Source organism: Mobula hypostoma, chromosome 12 (assembly GCF_963921235.1).
Source record: "Mobula hypostoma chromosome 12, sMobHyp1.1, whole genome shotgun sequence".
Taxonomy (NCBI): domain Eukaryota; kingdom Metazoa; phylum Chordata; class Chondrichthyes; order Myliobatiformes; family Myliobatidae; genus Mobula; species Mobula hypostoma.
Window position 1 is genome coordinate 69,210,097 of NC_086108.1, and position 24,581 is coordinate 69,234,677.

At 40.9% G+C, this 24,581-nt stretch overlaps 1 protein-coding gene across 8 annotated transcripts in view; it reads left to right on the plus strand.

The window, feature by feature from the left end:
• Nucleotides 1–24,581, plus strand: part of LOC134354888 (uncharacterized) — an 87,499-nt gene that overhangs the window by 58,848 nt on the left and 4,070 nt on the right. For 6 of the 8 annotated variants that reach the window (XM_063064324.1, XM_063064329.1, XM_063064325.1 and 3 more), the window contains 4 exons: nt 309–383; nt 6,744–6,776; nt 7,882–7,959; nt 21,709–21,831. In XM_063064324.1, the coding sequence (XP_062920394.1) occupies nt 309–383; nt 6,744–6,776; nt 7,882–7,959; nt 21,709–21,831 (309 nt within the window). The remainder of the gene's footprint in view (nt 1–308; nt 384–6,743; nt 6,777–7,881; nt 7,960–21,708; nt 21,832–24,581) is intronic. The other 2 variants (XM_063064328.1, XM_063064331.1) reach the window with 2 other exon arrangements.

Sequence of the window (24,581 nt, forward strand, 5' to 3'; positions counted from 1 at the left end):
AAATGGCAGAAACACATTTCCTCTGGAAACACATGTAATGCATCCAATAAAATCATGTCTGAAGTACACAGGTTATTCAAAATGGGCAGCAATCTGAAGTATGAAACTATCCTGTAATTAGCACTTTTTTTAAAACAGAATTCTAAGAATAAGCATCAAAAATTCTAAAATCGTATGCATTTATTTAAAGTTAATAACTCAAATCTATTTGCATAAGGTCTGTACTTGAATAAAAGAATCAAAAATACACTAATATTGTAATTGCATTTTCTTTATCATGTTTATAAATGAACCCCCCTTCCCTGTAGAAGAACTACAGAGTGAACAACCAATAGAAGGAAGAAGAACATCTTTATCAAGCATAAGATGTGTTCCATGTCCAGGTAGCTTATCACCTTTTTACACAGCCATCCGTGTGTTCATGCAGCACAAAATGCATTGTGCACTTTACTAATCTGATCGAGCAGCAGTTGAGTTGTATAATAATTTGGCTAGTAAATGCAAGTTCAAATATGTATAGTCACGTAAAGCACAGTCAGGATTGGGTGCAGTACATTTTTACAAACTGAAACTTTTGCCTTGTGCTTCTTAATTTTAGCAGTTTTAAAGCAGTTGTGTGAATTATTCAGCCCCTGGAGACATGAGAGGAAATGTTGATGTGTCTGCTTTTCAAGATATACAATAGTAATATGAACATTGACTCTGCAAAAATAGTTGAGTTCATGTAATGGAAAGTTTTAAAGTGCTACAATTTTCTTGTGGGCATTTAGACTCGGCTGGGTTTATAAATGTGGATAGTTGAATGTACATTTTTATAGCTACAGAAGAATATATGAAATAGAAACAAGAGTAGCCTACTTCTCCATTTCTCAAAGTTGTGAGCTTATTTTCCAGCATCATTTTCTGGCATAAATCCATCTTTCTTGGTACTTTGATGTTGGTCTCTCATTTGAATGAGCATGATAACTGAACCTCTATAGCCCGCCGATTAGAGAATTTCAAAGACTTACCCTCTTTTGAAGAAGTGTTTTCCTGATCTGTCCTAAACAGTCACCCTTTAATCTGACACTCTTTGGTTCTGGACTCCTCGGCCAAAGGAAACATCTTTCCTGTATGAAACCTGTTAAACTCTTCAAATTTTTCATATGTTTCCACCTCATTCATCCGATTCTAATCATTTTGGGAGTATACATTCTCAGACTACCTCTTCTCAAACTCTTCTCGTACATCAACCCCCAACGCCACAGGAAGTAGTCTAATGAGTTGTCACTGCATCTTTGCACAGCAAATATATCTTTTAGCTAAAGAGATCAAAATTGTACATAATATTTTTAGTGCAGTTCACCAAGGGTCTATATAATTCAAACAGGATTTCCTTACTTCTATTTTCAATTGCTCTCATTATAAATGCTGACATCCTATTTGTCCTCTCAGTTGCTTTCTGCACCTGCGGTTGGCAATTAGCACAACTGGGTCCCTTTTGAACATCACACTACCTAGTCTCTCATCTTCAACAAATGCTGTTTTACTGTTAGGTGCACTATTGTGGATCCTCTCACATTTCAGCACATAATATTCTAACTTCTATGTTCTTGCCCACTCACTGGGCTTGCTTTAAGGCCTCTTCACATCCCCCTCTATTTTCACAGTCTCAACAGGTTTTGTATCATTGAAAGCTACTGGATATTGAAAGGCCTGAATCAAGTGGATGTGAAGAGAATGTTTCCATTAGTAGGGTGTCTAGGATTGAAGGGCACAGCTTCAGAACAAAGACCATCCCTTTCGAACTGAGATGAGGAGGAAATTCTTTAACCAGAGGGTGGTAAGTCTATGGAATTCATGGCCTCCACGGACCTCTGTGGCAAAGTCTGTTGTATTTAAGGCAAAGGTTGATAGTTTCTTGAATGATAAGGGACTTAATGGTTACAGGGAGAGGGCAGGACAAGAGATTTGAAAAAACTCAGCCATGATTGAACGGTGGAATAGACTTGGTGACTAAATAGCCTAATTCTGTTCTTACATCTTATGCTTTTAACAGCAAATTTGAAAATATGAGATTTGGTTCCTTCAGTCAAATTATTGATATAGATTGTGAAAAGCCAGGGCCTAATCATGGATCCCTGTTACACCAAACTTTCAACCTGATGGTTTTGTGTTAATCCATTCCATGTTGTATATCAAACCTGGAACAATGTGCTCTAACCTTGTTGACAACCTCCTGAGTCAGATCCTATCACATGTTTTTCAAAAATCCAAAAACCTACTGGCTCCATATCTACAAGTCATAACCAGGGCTCAGTTACCTCTCTGTGTTTGTCTTTTGCACATTGGTTGTTTGTCAGTCTTTGTCTGTTTATGTATAATTGTTCATTAAACTATTGTATTTCTTTTTTCCTGTAAATCCTTGCATGAAAATGAATCTTAAGGTAGTATATAGTAACATCTACATATTACTGCAATAGTAAATTTACTTTGAACATCTTCAAAGAACATTTGCGTAACGTAAGAATAATTCCAGAATTGATAGGACTTTGAAAGATAATAGCCAGAGGACTCACCATAACTAAAACCGCCTCTTTCAAGTATCATGTACCCCGTGACGGGTTAAAGAACCAGCAGAAATGGAAAACACTTTGGAGTCCGGTATTGCTATTAACTACAATATTTATTAGTAACTACACAATACAGTAATATAAATGCAGATAAATCAAACAGGTTAGCAATGATTATATATAAGTAAGTGTGGAATATATAGGAAAACCAAGCTTCTTCAAGTCTAGGGGTAAATAGATACAGTTTTATGATGATGAGTAAAGTTCAGTTCAGTTCGTGGTATTGAGTTGAGTAGTGATGGAGAGAGAGAGAGAGAGAGAGAAAGAGAGAGAGAGAGAGAGATTTGAGTCTTCAGATGAGCTAATACCGTTGATCTTCTCGTTGTCCTCTGAAATCCTTTAAAAGTCACCTACTGTGACTTCAACAAAGGGGACCGTTTTGCTGTGGTGGAGCTATCAACCCAGGCAAGGGTTGACAACAGGGACAACTCCTCACCGGTCACTCCTTTTTCTCACTGCAAGAGCCACTGATCGATCCTCCAAAAACCCACTTTTTCTGTGGGCACTACAAAGCTCATTCAGTGTCCAAAAACATGTGCCTGAAGTCTATCATCTGACCTCCTATTTATCTCGCCGTACTGAGCATCAACTGTCTCTCAAATAACTCCTTTCTTCTCTGTCTGTGTAAGAGTGTATTAGCAGGCAAATTTCCTTGGAGAAATATAAGCACCTTGCCAAAAAAATCATAACATCGATTGTCCATCAAATAACGCCGCCCTCGGTCACCATAGCGACTTACGAGCTGCTCAATGCTTTCTCTCTCCAACTCAGCAAAAAGTTAGTCTCAGTTCCTCCTCGTGCCTTAAAGTGACAGTCCAAAAGTTAGTCTTCATCTCTCTCTCTCTCTCTCTTTCTTTCTTTCTCTTTTCCAAACCACAGTTCATAAGGGTAATTTAGGACCCTGTCACACAAGTCACTGTTCAACGTTCAAAAAGTTCAAAGTAATTTTATTATTGAAGTACATATATTTCAAGTTCAAGTTTCACCATCATTCAGCTATACCATGAAATACAGTCAAATGAAACCGCATTCCTCCAGGGACAAGATGTGAACCATAGTATAAACAGTCACATATAGCACACAATACGTATAGCACATATAATTACAATAGCAGGAAAAATATACAGTCATAAAAAATTAGCCCATGGCCTGTAAATTGATGGTGCATGGGATGTTGTCCTACAGCTATGTTTTTGCAAGACCAGCACACAGCAGTTCTCATTATGTGCTAGATGAGCTGCAGACAAATGCATTCCAGCTTGTCTTATACCAAGTGACAGGAGGGGTCAGCCTCCAGCCCACCAAGGACTCCAGCTTTCTCCCATGCCACCTGAAGTGTCTCCTCCCCTTGGGAGCTGGTGTGGATGACCCCATGCATGAGGGCCCAGTCCATGCAACCACCAAGGCCACACAGCTCCCCTGCCGACGTATCAGTGAACCTAACTTGTAGTAGTCTACATCACCAAAGTCCAGCAGGGTCTTGTTACACAAAAAAAATCCAACACAGTCATGTGCGCAGTTTGTTGGACTACACATCACCTCTGACGCCTTCCCCCTTGGATGGCTCTAGCAGGCAACAACATGGAACACAACTGCAGCTCCACCACCACCATTGAGCAGCTTGCCAGTGGGACAGACCTGCAGCACCTGATGTTCTCAATATCAGGCAGCAACTTGCAATCATGAAAAAGATGCAAAGGATGCACAATTACATGTTTGTTTGGAGCCAGGGAGGCCGTTGTGACTGAGCACACCACCATCTTACCAGAAACTATAACCTACCCTGATATTCTTGTGGGCATTCACGGTAAATACAAAGAAGCACAATAGAATCAATGAAAGATGGACAAACAGCTAATGCACAAAAGACAACAAACTATAAATACAATTTTTTTAAAAATTAAAATAATAAATAAATGAGCAATAAATATTGAGAACATGAGATGAAGAGTACTTGAAATTGAATCCATAGGTGTGGGAATAGTTCAATGATGGATAGTTAAAACTTGAGTGAAGTTTTCCCCTCTGGTTCAGGAGCCTGATGGTTGAGGGGTAATAATTGTTCCTGAACTTGGTGGTGTGGATCTTGAAGCTCCCGTACCTTTTTCCTGATGGCAGAGGTGAGAAGAGAACATGGCCTGGATGGTGGGGGTCCTTGATGATAGATGCTGCTTTCCTGTGACAGTGCTCCTTGTAGTTGTGCTCAATGGGGAGGGCTTTACCTGTGATGGACTGGACTGTATCCACTACTTTTTGTAGACTTTTCTGTTCAAAGACATTGGTGCCATCTGTCAGTATGCTCTCCAGCCCACACCTATAGAGGATTGTCCAAGTGTTAGATGACATGTCAAATCTCCACAAACTTCTGCAGTGCTTACTTCATAATGACACTTACATGCTGGACCCAGGACTGATCCTCTGAAATGATAACACCGAGGATTTTAAAGTTCTAGGGTTTAGTGAAGAGCCAATGAAATAGAGTCCAATATTAACCTTCTCCACCTCTGATCTCCCAAAGAGGACTGGCTCATGGACCTCTGCTCTCCTCCTCCTGGTCAATAATCAGCTGCTTGGTCTTGCTGACATTGAGTGAGAGGCTGTTGTTGTGGCACCATTTAGTTAGATTTCCAATCTTCTTCCTATATGATGATTCATCACCGCCTTTGATACGGCCTACAACAGTGGTGTTGTTAGCCAACTTAAGAATGACACTGGAGCTGTCCTTAGCCTCTCAGTCATAAGTATACAGTGAGCAGAGCAAGGGGCTGGGCACACAGCCTTGTGCAACACATGCTGATGGTGGATGAGATATTGTTGTCAATCTGGACTGAATGGGGTCTGCAGGTGAGAAATTCAAGGATCCAGTTGCACAAGGTGGCATTGAGACCAAGGTCTTGAACTTCATTGATTAGTTTTGAGTGCAAGGGTGGCTATTTACATTCATCAACATATCCGCTAAAGCTAATCAATTCATCCAGCCAAAGCAAATTATAAAATTGTTTATTTCCTAATAAAGCAAGCTTTAATATTTGGAAATGTTCTTGTGTTTATGTTTATAATTATTGTTATGTTAATGAACAGGAAATTAACTAAAAGCAAAACAGATCAGATTATGAGTTACAAGTATCAAAATATCAGTATTCTGAATAGAAGATCAAAGACTGAGTATAAGCAAAGCAGAAAAATTCTACACTTCGAATTGTGACATTGAAGAAGAAAAATTCTAATTGATGAGTTCTGAATATACCATTTATAGGCACTTGCATTCATACAATGGCAAGTTTCCCATTGTAACAATTTACAAATTCTTATATTACCTGCCCACTAGGACTGTGCTTTATATGTTACATATTGGAAAGTTGAGAGGAGATGTGATAGATGTATATAAAATAAAAAGAGGTATAGAGAGTGTGGGCAAGCTGTAATATTAAAAGCAGTATAATATTAAAATTTTAAAAATGCTTCTGTGCAGAGGCATGACTGTGACAATGCAGGAGATGGAGGGTTTAGAAACACAATACTCAAAGTTTCCATATGAATTCTCGTTTCCACTCCAGTTTTGTGGGCTCCAGGGTGGCTGATGAGGCCAGTATGGGAACACTGACACTTTCTGAGATGGGACAAAAGGTGCCTGACAGTGGGTTAATTATTTATAAATCTCTGTACTCCTTCCACTCCTTGCACTAGCTTCTGTGAGGTTCTCAACACCAATTTTGATGTTTTTTTCTCTGTATTGAGCAGTCATGGGATGAGAATATGAGAAGTCAAAGGAGTTGTTGTACTCTTCATGGAGGCATTGAGTATATCCTTGAGTCATTTTCTCTGCCCACCAGGTAATCTCCACCTGTGAGAGAGGTCAGAATAGTCTGGGCACACAGATGATTGGCCTGCCTAACCTGTAACTTCAATGCTGGGGCTAGTGGTCTCAGAGAGGACACTGATGTTGCTTTACTCTCCCTCCTGTGAATTCACAGGATTTTGCAGAGGGGATATTTGTGGTGTCTTTTTAGTGCAGTAATATGCAGTCCCAATCACAGAAGCATGCAAGAAGATCGAGAATTTAGCTATCTAGTTGACCACAAGCTTTATGCCATATCTGAGGACTTGATCTTCAAATATTCTTCTTCACAGTGATCACAAGCTGTGCTGGCACAATGAGGAATGGTAAGTTTCATCCAAGAAGTGGCTCCCGAAAGGTAGGAATTGCACAAGCTGCAATACCATTTACTTGTCCTCTGTTTAACAGACTACTTAATCTAGTATTTACCCATAAAACATAAAGGAAGCATCCTAGCAGAAAATTAATTGGACCACCTTTACATTCCTGAGAAAAATAGGCCAACATTACAACAACTGGCACAAAGGCACCTATGGAATTGAGGATATTAGCAAAAATAAATAATAAGACATGATTGGGAAGGATAGAAAGCATTCTTCTATATGGGCTATCTTAGTGAGCCCATATATCTGGTAACTTTGCCTACTATTGTATGAATATTCCTTGCTCTGAATATTGATATGATGCTGACCTCTAATTGCAATGATTAGAATATCTGCTGTTATTAGTTTACTGGCCCATATTTTGAGACTGACTGATTTATTTGCTCTGAACATCTCCTATGACTGCATGCTAAACCTCAAAACTTATTTATAAGATCTTAATTGATCTGATATTGGTCCATTTTCATATTTTGTCTGTACCCTTCAACTTTGACTCCCTATAGACCAAAATTTCTAGCATACAACAGTAGTTTGCCCTTCTTTTCTTCCTACCAAGTGGAACCTCACTTTTCCATACACTACGCTCAATATGCTAAGTTTTTGTGAATGTTCTGAATCTGTCTATATCCCCATGCAAAATCTAGGAGCATAGAGATTTATCAAGATAAAGATTATCTCTATATTTCACGTGTATTTCGAAATGTGTGGTGAAATGTGTCATATGCTTCTAATCAAATCAGTGAGCCCACAAGTGCCGCTACACTTCTGGTGTCACCGGGCATTCCCCTAACTCACTAACCTTAATCATATGCTTTTGGAATGTGGGAGGAAACTGTAATACCCAGAAAAATCTCCCTCTGTCATGGGGGAGATACACAAAACACCTTACACCCAGAGGGTTGGGGGGGACGAAGAAGTGTAATCAAGCTCCTATCATTCAGCTGGTGCTGCCCCAACCGCGCACACGGTTTGTTCAGAGAGTAGAAAAAAAAGGTTGGCAATAAAAAGTTGTATTTTATACCAACTGATAAGTTGTTCTCTTTCTTAGATAATCAACTGACCAAGGGAGCAGAGGAAGGTAGCCAAATATATTCAACATATGACCCATCTTTGGATTGCTGTTCAGGTACACATTTGCCTCCCTACATACATGACACAATCATGCAGAACATCATCTTTCCAATTAAGATCGAAAGTTCAAAGTAAATTGATTATCAAATTACATATATATGTCACTGTATACAACAGAGATTTGTTTTCCTGCAGACATGCACAGTATATCCAAGAAACACAATAGGATTAATGAAAACCACACCCAACAGAACAGACAAACTACAAACTGCAAATATAAAAGAGAAAAAAATCAAAAATAAATATTAAGAACATGAGATAAAGAGCCCTTGAAAGTGAATGCATAGGTCGTGGGAATAGTTTGTGGTGGGGTATGTGAAGTGATCCCCTCTGGTTCAAGATCCTGATGATTGAGGTGTAATTACTATTCCTGATCAAGGTGGTGTGGGTCCTGGAGCTCCTGCACCTTCTCCCAGGTGTCAGCGAGAAGAGAGCATGGCTTGGATGGTGGGGGTTCTTGATGACATGTTGTTTTCCTGCATCAACACTCTGTGTAGATGTGCTCAATGGTGGCGAGGGCTTTACCTGTGCTGGACTGGGCCATATCCACTACTTTTTGTAGGGCTGCATATCTGTTTAACATTTGGTCAATTATAACACCATATTTTTACAACTTGCAAATATAAATGCATAGAAAATATTAAACACATCTTGTGGTCTGTCAATGCATATTGGACCCTCTGTTGAACGTCTTAAGTTTTTAATAACTTACGGTTTCACTTGCAGTTTGCACTGCCAATAGCACAAAGTATGAAAGTGTACACTTAGCATTATCTGGATGAAGTCTGATGACAGACAGTATTTCCTCAACGAGTTTGAATGGTGTCCAGCACTACAATTTGCACAATGTTCTTCCAGCTCCCAGTATTAATTGTGCCAAATATTTTCATCCACTTTTTGAGCTTCCATTTTTGTGAACTGGATCTTTTTGGCAAGGCAAATGTTTATTCATCAACTCTGCTCTCAAATGCATCTCTCCCATTTCACTCACATCTGCTCTCACCCCATCCTCCTAAAACCCCACTAGGAATAGGGTTCCCCTTGTCCTCACCTACCACCCCACCAGCCTCCGTGTCCAACATATAATTCTCTGTAACTTCCACCACCTCCAATGGGATCCCACCACCAAGCATGTCTTTCCCTCTCCCCCACTTTCTGCTTTCCACAGGGATCGCTCCCTACGCAACTCCCTTGTCCATTCGTCCCCTCCATCCCTCCCCACTGATCTCCCTCCTGGCACTTATCCTTGTAAGCGGAACAAGTGCTACACATGCCCTTACACTTCCTCCCTTACCACCATTCAGGGCCCCAGACAGTCCTTCCAGGTGAGGCGACATTTCACCTGTGAGTCAGCTGGGGTGATATACTGCATCCGGTGCTCCCAGTGCGGCCTTCTATATATTGGCAAGACCGGACGCAGACTGGGGGACCATTTCGCTGAACCCCTACGCTCTGTCCGCCAGAGAAAGTAAGATCTCCCAGTGGCCACACTTTTTAATTCCATGTCCCATTCCCATTCTGATATGTCCATCCACGGCCTATTCTACTGTCAAGATGAAGCCACATTCAGGTTGGAGGAACAACACCTTATGTTCCATCTGGGTAGCCTCTAACCTGATGGCATGAATATTGACTTGTCTAACTTCTGTTAATGCCCCTCCTCCCCTTCACACCCCATCCCTTATTTATTTATTTAATATATTTTTTATTTTCCCCTTTTCTCTCTCTCTCTCTCTTTTCTCCCTCTGTCCCTCTCACTATAACACCTTGCCTGCTCTCCCCATCCCATGATCCTCTCCCTTCTCCAGTCTGGTATCCCTTTTGCCAATCAACTTTCCAGCTCTTAGATCCACCCCTCCCCTCCTGTCTTCTCCTACCATTTTGGATCTCCCCCTCCCCCTCCTACTTTCAAATCTCTTTCTATCTCTTCTTTCAGTTAGTCCTCACGAAGGGTCTTGGCCCGAAACGTCGACTGTACCGCTTCCTATAGATGCTGCCTGGCCTGCTGCGTTCCACCAGCATTTTTTGTGTGTGTTGTTTACAATTTTTATTTGCCCTTAAGAAGGTGATTATGAACCATCTTCTTGAGTGTCAATAGTCCTCTTGTGATGGTTAGTAAATTGTTCCAAGATTTGGATTGAGCAATGAAAAAGGAATTATAATATCTACAGAATCTAACTTGGATGAGAACTTATAGACAATGGTATTCCCACAGGCCCACTTCTCACTACTTTCCTGGTGGTTAAGCTTGTGGGGTTTGGATGTATCACTGGAATAGCTGAGGTGAGTAACTCACACAGGCGGCTTTGTACATGATGACGTTGTGCACAGTCAGTGCAGTGAGGATGGCTCCACAGACTGTGTGATGTTCTTTGTGTGAGATGTGGGAATTCTGCGAGACCTCCAGCCTCCTGGATAACCACATCAGCACCAGGCGCACTGAGCGGCAGCTGCTCAGAGAACGTGTTAAGGAATTGGAGCTGCAACTCGATGACCTTTGGCTCAAACGGGAAACTGAGGAGTGATAAGTAGGAGCTAAAGGGTGGTCATGCCTAAGCTCTGGTAGACAGCTACCTGAGTGACAATCAGGAGAGGGAACTTTATACTTTATTGTCGCCAAACAATTGATACTAGAACGTACAGTAATCACAGCGATATTTGATTCTGCGCTTTCCGCTCCCTGAATTACAAATATTAAATATTAAAAATAGTAAAAATTAGTAAATATTAAAAATTTAAATTATAAATCATAAATAGAAAATAGAAAAACGGAAAGTAAGGTAGTGCAAAAAAACCGAGAGGCAGGTCCGGATATTTGAAGGGTACGGCCCAGATCCGGGTCAGGATCCGTTCAGCAGTCTTATCACAGTTGGAAAGAAGCTGTTCCCAAATCTGGCCGTACGGGTCTTCAAGTTCCTGAGCCTTCTCCCGGAGGGAAGAGGGACAAAAAGTCTGTTGGCTGGGTGGGTCGTGTCCTTGATTATCCTGGCAGCACTGCTCCGACAGCGTGCGGTGTAAAGTGAGTCCAAGGACGGAAGATTGGTTTGTGTCATGTGCTGTGCCGTGTTCATGATCTTCTGCAGCTTCTTTTGGAAATGGGCAGCCAATGCAGGGTATCCCTGTGGCCATTCCCCTCAATAATAAGTATACTGCTTTGGATACTGTTGGGCAGTGATACCGCAGTCATCGGGTCTCTCACACTGAGTCTGCCGCTGTGGCTCAGAAGCGAAGGGAGAGAAAGGGTGATAGGGGAGTAGAGGAGTAGACACCAGACTCTGTGGATGTGATAGAGACACCTGGATGGTATATTGTCAGGGTCAGGATGCTTCAGATTGGCTCCACAGCATTCTAAAGGGGGAGGGTAAGCAGCTAGAAGACCTGGAACATATGGGTACCAATGACATTGGGAGGAAAGGGGAGAGGTCCTGAAGAGAGAATTTTGGGAGCTTAGGTAGTAAGCTAAAGAGCAGGACCTCCAGGCTGTCAATCTCTGGATTGCTGCCTGTGCCACATGCCCGTGAGGGTAAGAATAGGATGGTTTGGCAGATGAGGGTGTGGCAGAGGAATTGGTGCAGGAGGCAGAGGTTCACATTTCTGGATTATTGGGATCTCTTCTGGAGAAGGTATGATCTTTACAAAAGGGATGGGTTTCATCTGAAACTGAAGGCTACCAATATCCTTGCAGGCAGGCTTGCTAGAACTGTCGGGGAGGGTTTAAATTAATCTGGCGGGGGATGGGAAACAGTGATAGGGCTGAGAATGGGGGTAGTTGGTACACAAGCAGAGGCAGCATGTAGTGAGACTGTCAGGAACTAAAGGGCAAAATTGCTGTCAGTGGAATGAGTTGCAGTGTAACAAAGGGACAAAATTGAAAAGGGTGATGAATACAGGACTGAAGGTGTTATATTCGAATGCACACAGTATATAAAATAATGAAGATAATCTTGTAGCGCAGTTAGAGATTGGCAGATATGACATTGTGGGCATCACTGAGTTGTATCCAAGGATACCTATTGTATCAACAGGAAAGACAGGTAGGTGGGGGGGGGTTGACTCTATTGGTAAAAAATGAAATCAAATCCTTAATAAAAAGAGGTGATATAGGATTAGAAGATGTAGATTCGTTGTGGGTAGTGTTTAAAATCTGCGAGGGTAAAGATATACCATTGGGAGTTATATACAGGCCTCCAAACAGTGGTCAGGGTATTGTCTATAAATTATAATGTGAGATAGAAAATACATGTCAAAAGGGCCATGTTGCAAAAGTCAAGGGGGATTTCAAAATGCTGGTACTTTGGGAAAAACAGGTTGGTGCTGATTTTGGATTCCAAGAGAGAGTATTTGTAGAATGCTTATAGGATGGCTTTTTAGAGCAGCTTGTGGTTGAACCCACCAGGGGATCCGCTACTCTAGATCGGGTGTTGTGTATTGAACCAGATTTGATTAGGGAGCTTAAGGTAAGGGAACCCTCAGGAGTAGGTGATCATAACATGATAGAATTTACCCTGTAATTTGAAAGGGAGTAGCTAAAGTCAGATATATTAGTATTACAGTGGAATAAAGGAAATTATAGAGGCATGAGAGAGCGGTTAGCCAAAGTTGATTGGAAGGGGATGACAGCAGAGAAGCAATGGCTGGAGTTTATGGGAGCCAATCAGAAGGCACAGGATAGCTACATCGCAAAGTAGTAGTATTGTAAAGGCAGGCTGACACAACCGTGGTTGATAGGGGAAGTCAAAGCCAACATGAAAGCAAAAGTGAGGACATATAATATGGCAAAAAATAATGGGAAGTTGAACAATTGGGTAGGTTTTAAAAACCAAAAAAGGCAATGAAAAAAAAGTGTAAGATGCAAAAAGATGAATTATGAAGGTAAGCTTCCCAATCAGATCAAAAAGGATATCAAAAGGTCTTTCAGATATATAAAAACTAAAAGAAAAGTGAGATTCGATATCGGTCTGCTGGAAGTTGATGTTGGAGAGATAGTAATGGGGGACAAGAAAATGGTGGATGAACTGAATAGGTATTTTGCATTAGTTTTCACTGTGGAAGACACTAGCAGTATACCAGAAGTATGAGAGTGTCTGTGGGCAGAAGTGAGTGAAGTTGCCATTACTAGGGAGAAGGTGCTTGGAAAGCTGAATGGTCTGCAGGTAGATGGATCACCTGGACTAGTTAGGCTCCACCTGAGGGTTCTGAAAATGTACCTGAACAGATTGTGGAGGCTTTAGTAATGATCTTTCGAGGATCACTAGTTTCTTGCATGGCTCCAAGGGACTGTAAAAATGCAAATATCATTCCACTCTTCAAGAAGAGAGGGAGGCAGAAGAAAAGAAATTATAGGCCATTTAGCCTGACCTCAGTGGTTAGGAAGATGTTGGAGTCGATTCTTAAAGATGAAGTTTCTGGGTACGTGAGGCACAAAATAAAATGGGCCAAAGTCAGTGTGGTTTCCTTAAGCAAAAATCTTGCCTGATCAATTTGTTGGAATTCTTTGAGGAAATACCAAGCAGGACAGACAAAGGAGAATCAGTGGATGTTTACTCAGATTTTCAGAAGGCCTTTGACAAGGTACCATCCAAGGCTCTTTAACAAATTAGGAGCCAATGGTGTTACAAAAAAAAAATACTAGCATAGATAAAGTATTGGCTGATTGGCAGGAGGCAAAGAGTGAGGATAAAGGGAGTCTTTTTTCAATTGGCTACCAGTGACCAGTGGTGTTCCACTGGAGTAAGTGTTGGGACCTCTTCTTTTTAAGTTATATATCAATGATTTGGATGATGGAATTGATGGTTTTGTGGCCAAGTTTGCAGATGATACAAAGATAGGTGGAAGGGCAAATAGTTTTGAGGAAGTAGAGAAGCTACAGAAGGACTTGGATAGATGAGGAGAATAGGCAAAGAAGTGGCAGATGAACCATAGTGTTGGGAATGTGTGGTCGTGTACCTTGATAGAAGGAATAATAGCACAGACTATTTTCTAAATAGGGAGAAAATTCAGAAATCCAAGGTTCAAAATGACTTGGGAGTCCTCAGGCAGGATTCCTTCGTGGTTAACTTGTGGGTTGAGTCAGTGGTGAGGAAGGCAAATGCAGTGTTAGCATTCATTTTGAGAGGACTAGAATACAGAAACAAGGATGTATTGCTAGGGCATTTTAAGGCATTGAAGAGGCCTCACTTGGAGTACTGTGAGCTGTTTTAGAGCCCTTATCTAAGAAAGGATGTGCTGACATTGAAGAGGTCCAAAGGATTTCATGAAAATGATTCCAAGCTTGAAAAGCTTATCATATGAAGAGCATTTGGTTTCTCTGGCCTGTACTAGCTGGAATTTAGAAGTATGAGGGGAGAACTCATTGAAACCTATTGAATGTTGAAAGGCCTAGGTAGAGTGGATGTGGAGAGGATATTTCCTATAGTGAGGGATCCTAGGACCAGGGGGCTCAACCTCAGAATGGATGGACTCCATTTAGAATGGAGATGAGCAGAAATTTCTTTAGTCTGAGGGTGGTGAATCTGTGGAATTCATTATCACAGGCAGCTGTGGAGGACAGGTTATTCAATATACTTAAGATGGAGGTTGAAAGATTCTTGACAAGTTAGGGCATGAAATGTTACAGCAAGAAGGCAGGAGAATGGGATTGAGATGGAAAAAATGTGTTGGACATGATCAAATGGCGGAGCAGACTCGATGGGCCGAGTGGCCTAATTCTATAGTGTCTTATGGTCTTGAGGGTAATTGGAACTGCACTCATCCAGGCAAATGCTCATCCCAGCTCCCATATTTGTTTCCATGCTCCTCCTTCCTTCTCTATCAGATTCCATCATCTGCAGCTCACTGTTTCTTCACCTGTCATCTCTCAGCCTCTCTCACTATTTCCACTCTTTTCCCTTCCATCTGCTTATTAACCCCTCCTCATCTGGATCCATGTAATGTTTCCCAGTTCTTATTCCATCCCTTCCCATGAACATTTTGTAACGCTTATCACCCCTTTATCTTTCAATCCGGATGAAAGGTCTTGACCCAAAAAGTCGACTGATTGTGCCTGACCTGTTGAGTTCCTCCAGCAGTTTATTTTTTATCTTCCACACTTTGTGTCGTTAAAATCACAAACCTCTGACTAATAGTATTATTGGACCACTATCATTACAATAGGAACTAAGACAGGCAGAAAATATTTAATGTGTCTGCAACCAATGATTAAAGTTTTAAAGTCAAGAGACAAGTTATGTTACAATGCAAAATAACAAGCAGGAATCTCAAAATGTGAACTGGAATTGGATAGTCAGAAACGTAAAAATTGTAAAACTAAAAATTAATAAAAGATGCTGATTGGTATTGCTACCAGTGGAGAAGTGGGGGAAAGCTAAGTATAAGCAAAATGCTTAAATGTTACCTGTATTAAGTTAAATTCTTGTGCATGGTCCAAAGCTCATACTAAGCCTCAGACAACTGGTGTAATTCTTCAGAATCAGCAGCAGAGGGCAGAGGGGCTCCACTGCCCATACAACTGTTAACAAGTCCCTCTGCAGTGGAGAATTGTGGAAACATTTACCAATGAATGGGAATAGATACCATCATGAAGAAATTTGAGGTTAGGAATGATTTGTATTCATAAAAGGGAGTGGCACATTGCATTGTAGTAGGAAAGTTCAGTGAGAGCAGACTGAAAATATGAAAAGTACAGAAAAATTGTTGGTACGTGACTATCGGTAAACTCAAAATGTGATTATCGGTAAACTCAAAATGTGATGAACAGCTTTTGAATATGATACAGTGAATATATTTAATACTCTTGGTTATGAGGTAATCAGTAAAAATTAAGGAAAGTAAAAAGGTGGTAGACAGGCAGTATGGATTATAGACTATAGAAGAATTCTTATCAATAGAGAGCTTGTTCTTGAGAAGACAAAGAACCCATTTGAAGAATAAAACAAAAAGGAAGCTAGCCATTCTAATGCCATTTTTCTTTTTAAAAAATGTTATTTATTCGATATATAATTGCACATTAATCTTCCTTTAGCGCTGCAGCAGCATCTTCGATAAAAATTAGCGAAAAGTATCATTTATTATCTGGCTTTTTCTTCCAAGAGCAGATTTCCCATTTGGTCTCCAATCAACCCCATCTTTCCTCTTACAATATTTTCCTTATTCACAAACGAGAGAATCTGCAGATGCTGGAAATCCGAGCAACACACACAAAATGCTGGAGGAACTCAGCAGGCCAGGCAGCATCTGTGGATAAAAGTGCAGTCTACATTTCGAGCCGAAATCTATTCATATGCCTGTGTATCATTTTAGGTTCCTAGTTATGTTTGTTGCCAGTCTTTTGTCATGTTATCCACTACACGTATTTCCCTTTTTTCACTTTCCTTCTAAACTATTTGTAGCTGCTTGGAACTCATTTACACTCAGTGATCACTTTTTTAGGCACACCTGTATACCTGCTTGTTAATCCAAATATCTAATCAGCCATTCATGTGGCAGCAACTCAATGAATAAAAGCACACAGACATGGTCAAGTGGTTCAGTTATTATTCAGACCAAATATCAGAATGGGGAAGAAATATGATCTAAGTGACTTAGACCGTGGAATGGTTGTTGGTGCCAGATTCAACTGAATTGAGTTGACTTTATTACTTACATCCTTCACATACATGAGGAGTAAAAATCTTTATGTTACATCTCCGTCTAACTGTGCAATGTGCAATTTATAGTAAGTTATAATAAATAGTATGTACAACAGGATAGTCAATATAACATAGAAATACAATTGTATTATCGTGAAGTAATCAGTCTGATGACCTGGTGGAAGAAGCTGTCCTGGAGCCTGTTGGTCCTGGCTTTTATGCTGAGGTATTGTTTCTGGGATGGTAGCAGCCGGAACAGTTTGTGGTTGGGGTGATTCGGGTCCCCAGTGATCCTTTGGGCCCTTTTTACACACCCGTCTCTGAAAATAGCCTGAAAAGTGGGAAGTTCACATCTACAGATACACCGGGCTGTCCGCACCACTTGCAGAGTCCTGCGATTGAGGGAAGTACAGTTTCCACACCAGGCAGTGATGCAGCCAGTCAGGATGCTCGCAATTGTGCCCCTGTAGAAAGTCCTTAGGATTTGGGGCTCATACCAAACTTCAACTGCCTGAGACAAAAGAGGTGCTGTTGTGCTTTTATTCACCACACAGCCAGTATGTACAGATCATGTGAGATCCTCAGTGATGTGTATGCTGAGGAACATACAGCTGTTCACTCTCTCAAACCCAGATCCATTGATGTCAATAGGGGTTAGCCTGTCTCCATTCCTCCTGTAGTCCACAACCAGTTCCTTTGTTTTTGCGACATTGAGGGAGAGGTTGTTTTCTTGACACCACCGTGTCAGGGTGATGACTTCTTCTCTGTAGGCTGCCTTTGAGATAAGGCCAATCAATGTAGTATCGTCAACAAATTTAATTAGCAGATTGGAGCTGTGAGTGACGACACAGTCATAGGTATACAGAGAGTAAAGGAGGAGGCTTAGGACACAGCCCTGTGGGGCACCTGTGTTGAGGGTCAGAGGGGCAGAGGTGAGGGAGCCCACTCTTACTACCTGCTGGCGATCTAACAGGACGCCCAGGATCCAGCTGCACAAGGCAAGGTGAAGGCCTGGGATAGCTAGAGTATCTCAGATGATTTCCTGGGACGTTCATGCACAACAGCCTCTGCACTTACAGAGAATGGTGTGAAAAACAAAAGAAAAATATCCAGTAAGCAGCAGTTCTGTAGGTGAAAATGCCTTGTTAATGAGAGATCAGGGAGAATAGCCAGACTGGTTCAAGCTGTCAGGTCTTTTACACATTGGTTGTTTGTCCACACTTTTGGGTGCAGTCTTTCATTGATTCTATTGTGGTTCTTGGATTTTCTGAGTATGCCCATAGAAAATGAATCTCAGAGTTGTATATGGTGACATAAATGTATTTCAATATTAATTTACATTGAACTTTATTCTGCATCCTATACCCCTCCGGCAGAGATAGTATTTTCCTGCCCCTCTGCTTTAAGTGACTGATGCACACAGTTATCCAGGTTCCTTTGTAAATTGACATTACCAAATTTATGGAGACATAGAAGACTGCAGGTGCTGGAATCTGGAGCAGCTCTGCAGGTCAGGCAGCACAAGGAGGAAAATGGCCAGTCAATGTTGTAGGTTGAGACCCATCTTCCGGACTATTGATTTTTGCTGCTCTTCAACCATTTTCAAATGTATGTGCATTTTAAAAAAATATTTCTGTCTTCCTGTTCTGCCTGCCAATCTGAATTACTTCACATTTATCCAAGTTACACCGTATCTGCCATGTATTTGACCACTCACTCATTTAACCGAACTGCCTTGGAACTTTTTAAAAAATATTCCATAGCAATTATTTTGTTAGGAAACTTGAAATATCACAATTAATTTCCCAGCAGTTAAAAAATAATGTGGAAGCTTGTGAGTCATACACTTCAGTCAAAAATAATTGAAAGGCAGATCTTTTTTTTAAATGGTAAGATATTGAAAGATGGTAGAGGTCAAAGGGCCTGCAAGTCCTCAGACATAAATCACTGAAAGTTAATGTGCCACTTTTCAGAATTAATCCCATATACAGTACCTTCAGTTCTATCGTTTAAACTAAGGTGAGTGTAAACCCAGCCTGTTTAATCTCTTTACACACACAAAACCCACCATCCCAGAAATCAGTCTGGTAATCCTTCAACTCACTCCCTTAATTACAGGTATATTTTTCCTTAGGTGGATGGAACAGATTTTTCAGAGCTAATTCTATTACAGGACATGATGGTGGCAGCAAAACATTTAAGGGGCTAAGTGGCTCATTCTGTTCTTGTCTATCACTAATTTTTTTTCGATTCCAAACCAACGAATACATTTTTAAACAATTAAGTAAATGGTGGACGTTCGAAAGAGCTCATATTTATAATTAAACATCCCAAAGCACCTTTCATCCAATGCATCAATTTTGAACTGGTCACTATTACACAAGAAGGCGCAGTAGCCAATTTACATACTGCAAACTACTACTGACAGCAGATTAGATGAATGAAATTTCATCCTTTTGATGGAGGAGGAGAGCGTTGCTAAGAAGGCTTGCTTCAGTTCTTCATTGTTCCATGGCCAACTGGAGAAGCAGTGATCATAAAAGCATAATTCCTAATTTCAAGCATTGCAGGAAAAGCTTCAAAGACTATGAACTTAATAGCACAAGGAAAAACAAAAAAGCAGCCGCCCTTCTGTACTGCACAGGAGTATCTGCTGGATGTGTGTGTTTGGAAAGGATTAGTGGGAACATAGTGACACAGAAGATGCCCTTTGGCCCATTACGTCTGTGTCAACCATGATGGTGATTAAAACTAATCCCATTTTCTCCCATATGGTCCATCTTCTAATCCCTATCTGTTCATGTGTATACTAAAACACTTCCTAAAGGTTGCTATGGCGTTTGTTTCTACCACTTTCCCTAGCAGTGGGTTCCGGACAACTAACAATTTCTTTTCAAAGTCAAAACTGCCTCATACATCTTTATTAAATTTTACCCTCTCACCTTAAACCCATGCCCTCCAGTATCTGATATTTGCACCCTAGGAAAAAGACAGATCATCTATCCTGTCTATACCTCATAATTTTATATATCTGAACCCAATGCAATTTGCCTATTGCCACAATAGGTCTATGGTGGCTCTGATCTCACTGGCTTTTTACACTGCCTTGAGTCACCTGGACAAAACAAATACCCATGTCAGGATGCTGTTTATTGACTACAGCTCAGTGTTTAACACAATCTTTCCTACAGTTCTTATCAAAAAGCTCCAGAACCTGGGTCTCTGTACCTCCCTCTACCAACGGGATCCTTGACTTCCACACCAGAAGATCAGAAACACTATCTGCACCTTGCTGACAATCAATACTGGCGCACCTCAGGGATATGTGCTTAGCCCACTACTCTTTCTACACCCATGACTGTGTGGCTAGGCACAGCTCAAATGCCATCTGTAAATTTGCTGATAATACAACTATTGTTGGCAGAATTTCAGATGGTGACAGGAAGGCGTACAGGAGTGAGATGTATCAGGTGGTTGAGTGGTGACGCAGCAACAACCTTGCACTCAACATTAGTCAGCCCAAAGAACTGATTGTGGACTTCAGAAAGGGTAAGACAAGAAAACACACACTAGTCCTCATCGAGGGATCAGAAGTGGAAAGTGCGAGCAATCTCAAGTTCCTGGGTGTCAATATCTCTGATAGTCTAACCTGGACCCAACACATCAATGCAGCTACAATGAGGGCACAACAGCGGCTTATTTCATTAGGTGTTTGAGGAGATTTGGTATGTCACTAGAAACACTCGCCGATTTCTACAGATGTACCATGGAGAGCATTCTAAATTTCAAGCTGAACTCAATCATATTGTTATCACTGTCTCCTAAGGGTTCCTTTACTTTAAGCTCTCTGGTTCATTACATAACACCCAATCCAGTATAGCTGATCCCCTGACAGGCTCAACAACAAACTGCTCTAAAAAGCCATCTCGTAGGCATTCAACAAATTCGCTCTTTGGAGATCTCAGGTTGGAGGAACAACACCTTATATTCCGTCTGGGTAGCCTCCAACCTGATGGCATGAACATTGACTTCTCTAACTTCCGTTAATGCCCCACCTGCCTTTCCATACCCGATCTGTTATTTATTTATTATTATTATATATTTTTTTCTCTCTCTCTTTCTCCCTCTGTCCATCTCACTATACTCCTTGCCCATCCTCTGGGTTCCCCCCTCCCCCTTTCTTTCTCCCTAGGCCTCCTGTCCCATGATCCTGTCATATCCCTTTTGCCAATCAACTTTCCAGCTCTTAGCTTCATCCCTCCCCCTCCTGTGTTCTCCTATCATTTCGGATCTCCCCCTCCCCCTCCCACTTTCAAATCTCTTACCATCTCTTCTTTCAGTTAGTCCTGACGAAGGGTCTCGGCCAGAAACGTCAACTGTACCTCTTCCTAGAGATGCTGCCTGGCCAGCTGCGTCAAACCTTCCTGAACAGCTCTAGCAAACCTGCCCATGAGAATATTAGTTCCCCATGGGTTCAGGTGCAACCCGTTCTTTTGTGCAGGACAAACCTCCCCCAGAAGAGATGCCAATAATCCAAGAGAAATAAACAGTAAGACAATTCAGAACTGTTTTGTCCACAGCAGTTTCAAGCATTCAGGCTTGGAGATCCCAGAAATGACCAGGAGTGAATATTAAATGATTTCACCACTTCAACAAGTTAGGTACTACAAAGAATTTGAGGTTATTGACAATAATCTTGAACATTACAATGAAAATAAAGATTGGAGGATGCAATTGTCAAAAATTGTATAAAGGCAGACCATTATCTACACTGGGTGTCTACACTGATTTTGTTCATTTACAGTCAATTGAAGGAACATGGTTGATAACCGTAGGGAACTAATATATGGTTTTATAGTACCATAGTAGTATTGATAGTGTTCTAATTTCTTCTGCATTTCATTTAAATACATAATTTGTTACTCAGTTAAATGATAGTTTTTTTTTAATACCTTTTGAATTAGTTCCATGAAACTTCCGCTAATTGGGGCAGCCACTTGATTGTGCCAAAATGTTCTGGTCCTATGTGTCTCAATTAACTGGAGTCTACTGTATTGCAGACAGTGAAATTATAACAGGATTTTTTTTTCTAAAATTTGTGCTTCCTTTGTCCGCAGCTTATGAATTCAACTGTCTAGAAGGAAGTATACCTGATGCACATGAAGATTCTGAATGTAGAACTGGGACAGTAGGACTTGGTGAACAAATGTTTGTGGAAGAATGTCAATTCCATTATCCAGGTACACGATAATTCTTATAACAAGATTGCTTATCATACAGTGATAGTATTGTATACACCCACGGAGGACAAAACAAAGACTGTAATCACCCACCTCAACTTTGCCCCTCTTGATTTTACAGCATAAACCAACATAGGCTCATGCATCAGCCTCCTATACTCCGGAGAAAATAGCCTAAATGTATTCAGTCACTCCTTATAACTCAAGCCTTCCAGTCTTAGCCACATCCTTCTGAAACTTTCCTGCACCCTTACATCCTTCCTGTAGCATTGCCTCAGAATACAAGGATGCCCTGTTAGAACAGAGATGAGGAGAGATTTCTTTAGCGAGATAGCAGTGAAGCTGTAGAATTTATTGCCACAGACAGCTGTGGAGGTTAAGTCATTGGGCATGTATAAAGAGGATGGTCTTTATTAATAAAGACGTCAAAGGTTATGAGGAGAAGGCAGGAGAATGAAGTTGAGGGGCATAAAAAAATCCTCCAATGTGGAATGGTGAAGCAGACTCGATGGGCTAAATGGCCCAATTCTGCTCCCATAAATACCAAAATCTCACCAAAATCTCGTACAGCGGTAACATGATGTCTCAACTCTTGTATTCAATACCCTGACAATGAAAGCAAACATGCCAATACACCTTCTCAATACCAACCAGGGAATATGTGCTTGTGTCTTTCATCTCTCTGTTTTACAGCACTCTCTGGTGCCCTTCCACTGAATGTGCAAGCCCCACTCTGGTGTAATTTCCCAGAATACAGTACTTTACACTTGTCTGTTCGATGTCACTGTAACTCACAATTCATCCTCAAGTTCCTACTGAGAATCACGATCATAGTAGGTGATGTTAGAACTAATACTATATGTATCCTGCAATAATGGAGTCTGACTATATGAATAAGTGTTTATTCGCCTGAGAATGAAATTACCTCTATTTGTAACTATTTACTACAATTCTGCTGTTTTCAGTGTGTAGATGCAATTGGAATGAGAAAAAGGGTTTATGCTTCAGCTCAGAGATCCTTCCTCAGAACTTGGAAGAGGGAAAACAAGTTATTTTTAAGTTGGAGAGAGAGTAAGGGAGAGATGGAGAGAATAAAGGTTGATAGGTGTGTCCTGGGCTCTCATGGTGATAAACTGTTGATGAAGCCATTGGTAAATGGAAACAAAGATCACAAGGGAAAGGAAGAGCCACAGAAGAATAGGCAGACATCATTGCAGAGTAAACATTGGCAGCAAAAGTAATCAAATTTTAGAATTCTTTTTGAATACAGGAAGCAGAACCAATAAACTACAATCATCAGTGTAGCAGGAGAGCAGGCTGGTGGTGCAGTGAGATCTGGAGCGAAGGTTCCTGAGTTCGAATCCAGGTCGGGCCACCCCCGAGCACGCTTTCCATCCGTGCTGGGTTGAGTGTCGAGCTAGCCACTCAGCCTCGTAAAAAATACAAGGGTCGAGTCAGGAACATTCGTAACGTGACCCGGTTAATCCTGACACCACGTGCCAGACAAGAATGGCTGAACGTCTGGTACGACATGCTTAAAAAAAATGTAGCAGGAAAGAAATTGGGGGAGGGGGTCTGAGTAGTCCTGAAACAAGGACAGTTCCATGTCTCCCACGGGAAGACAAATTTGGCCTCACATCTCATTAATTTATCAATTGAATGGCTTCATCACCATGGCAAATCTATCAGAACTGTTACCATTGTTCTAGCCGTCCCTCCCCACCCTCTCTGCAATTTAAGCATACATTTTTTTTTCTTTTTCCCAGTTCAAAAGCAGGGGCTTTGAACTGAAACATTAACTTAGCTTCTCTTTCCATAGATATTGCACAGCTGCTGAGAGTTTCCAGCATCTGCATTTTTTGATTATCATCACATGTTGAATGACAACCAGATCATATTTTAGGTTGGCTATTTTAGTCCAGACTTCAGGTTCAATCAAGTCAATATCATACCCAAATTTGTGGGTAATTTCTTCAAAATTTAGATTAGACAATAGTTTATAAATACTCTGACTCAGTTTTTTTCCTGGGCATGTGGATTGCATGATGCTGCATCTTTATTGACCTTCTCTGAGGAAGGACAATACAAAATATTGAGTATATAACTGGGCATATGAAGCTGTCATACAAAATAATAATGTCATGGTTACACAGTACGTTATAGATGAACGAAAAGGTTCATAATTTGCTGATGTAGAGTGCATGATACAATTTGTCCTCTTTCCAAAGGATCCATGTACAGACCATTTCTATCATGTAGTAAATAAACTGAAGTAAAAACATTGATAATGTAGAGAGACAGGAACCTATCTGGGTGAATCATTACATGTGCCACTTCAGCTAATTCTGCCTGCTGCAAGCAAAATAAAAGATAAATTCTGTTCATCAGCTGCTTCGTTGTTTGGAGAGTAGATTCTATATGCCTTCCATATCACCCTTTTTCCACATAACTGTATAAAGATAACCCTACCCTGCAAGTCAATGAAATCCTTAAATCCCCTTTCTCTTTTCCCTCATTGTTGTTGCAGTGCTCTTTACAAGCAGCATTTGCCCGAGCCAGGACCTCAAAGGGAGCAACAGAGAAGTTTAGTGTCCACTCAGTACATATTGCAGCCCACTTGAGTGTTCCCCTCATCCTACAGGCACTAATTTGTGTACTAATTCCTAGAGAAGCATTGTTAATGTCCAAAATCTACCAAACACAACTATACATGTGAATCAGGTGGCATGGGTATTTTGGGTTGAATTTCT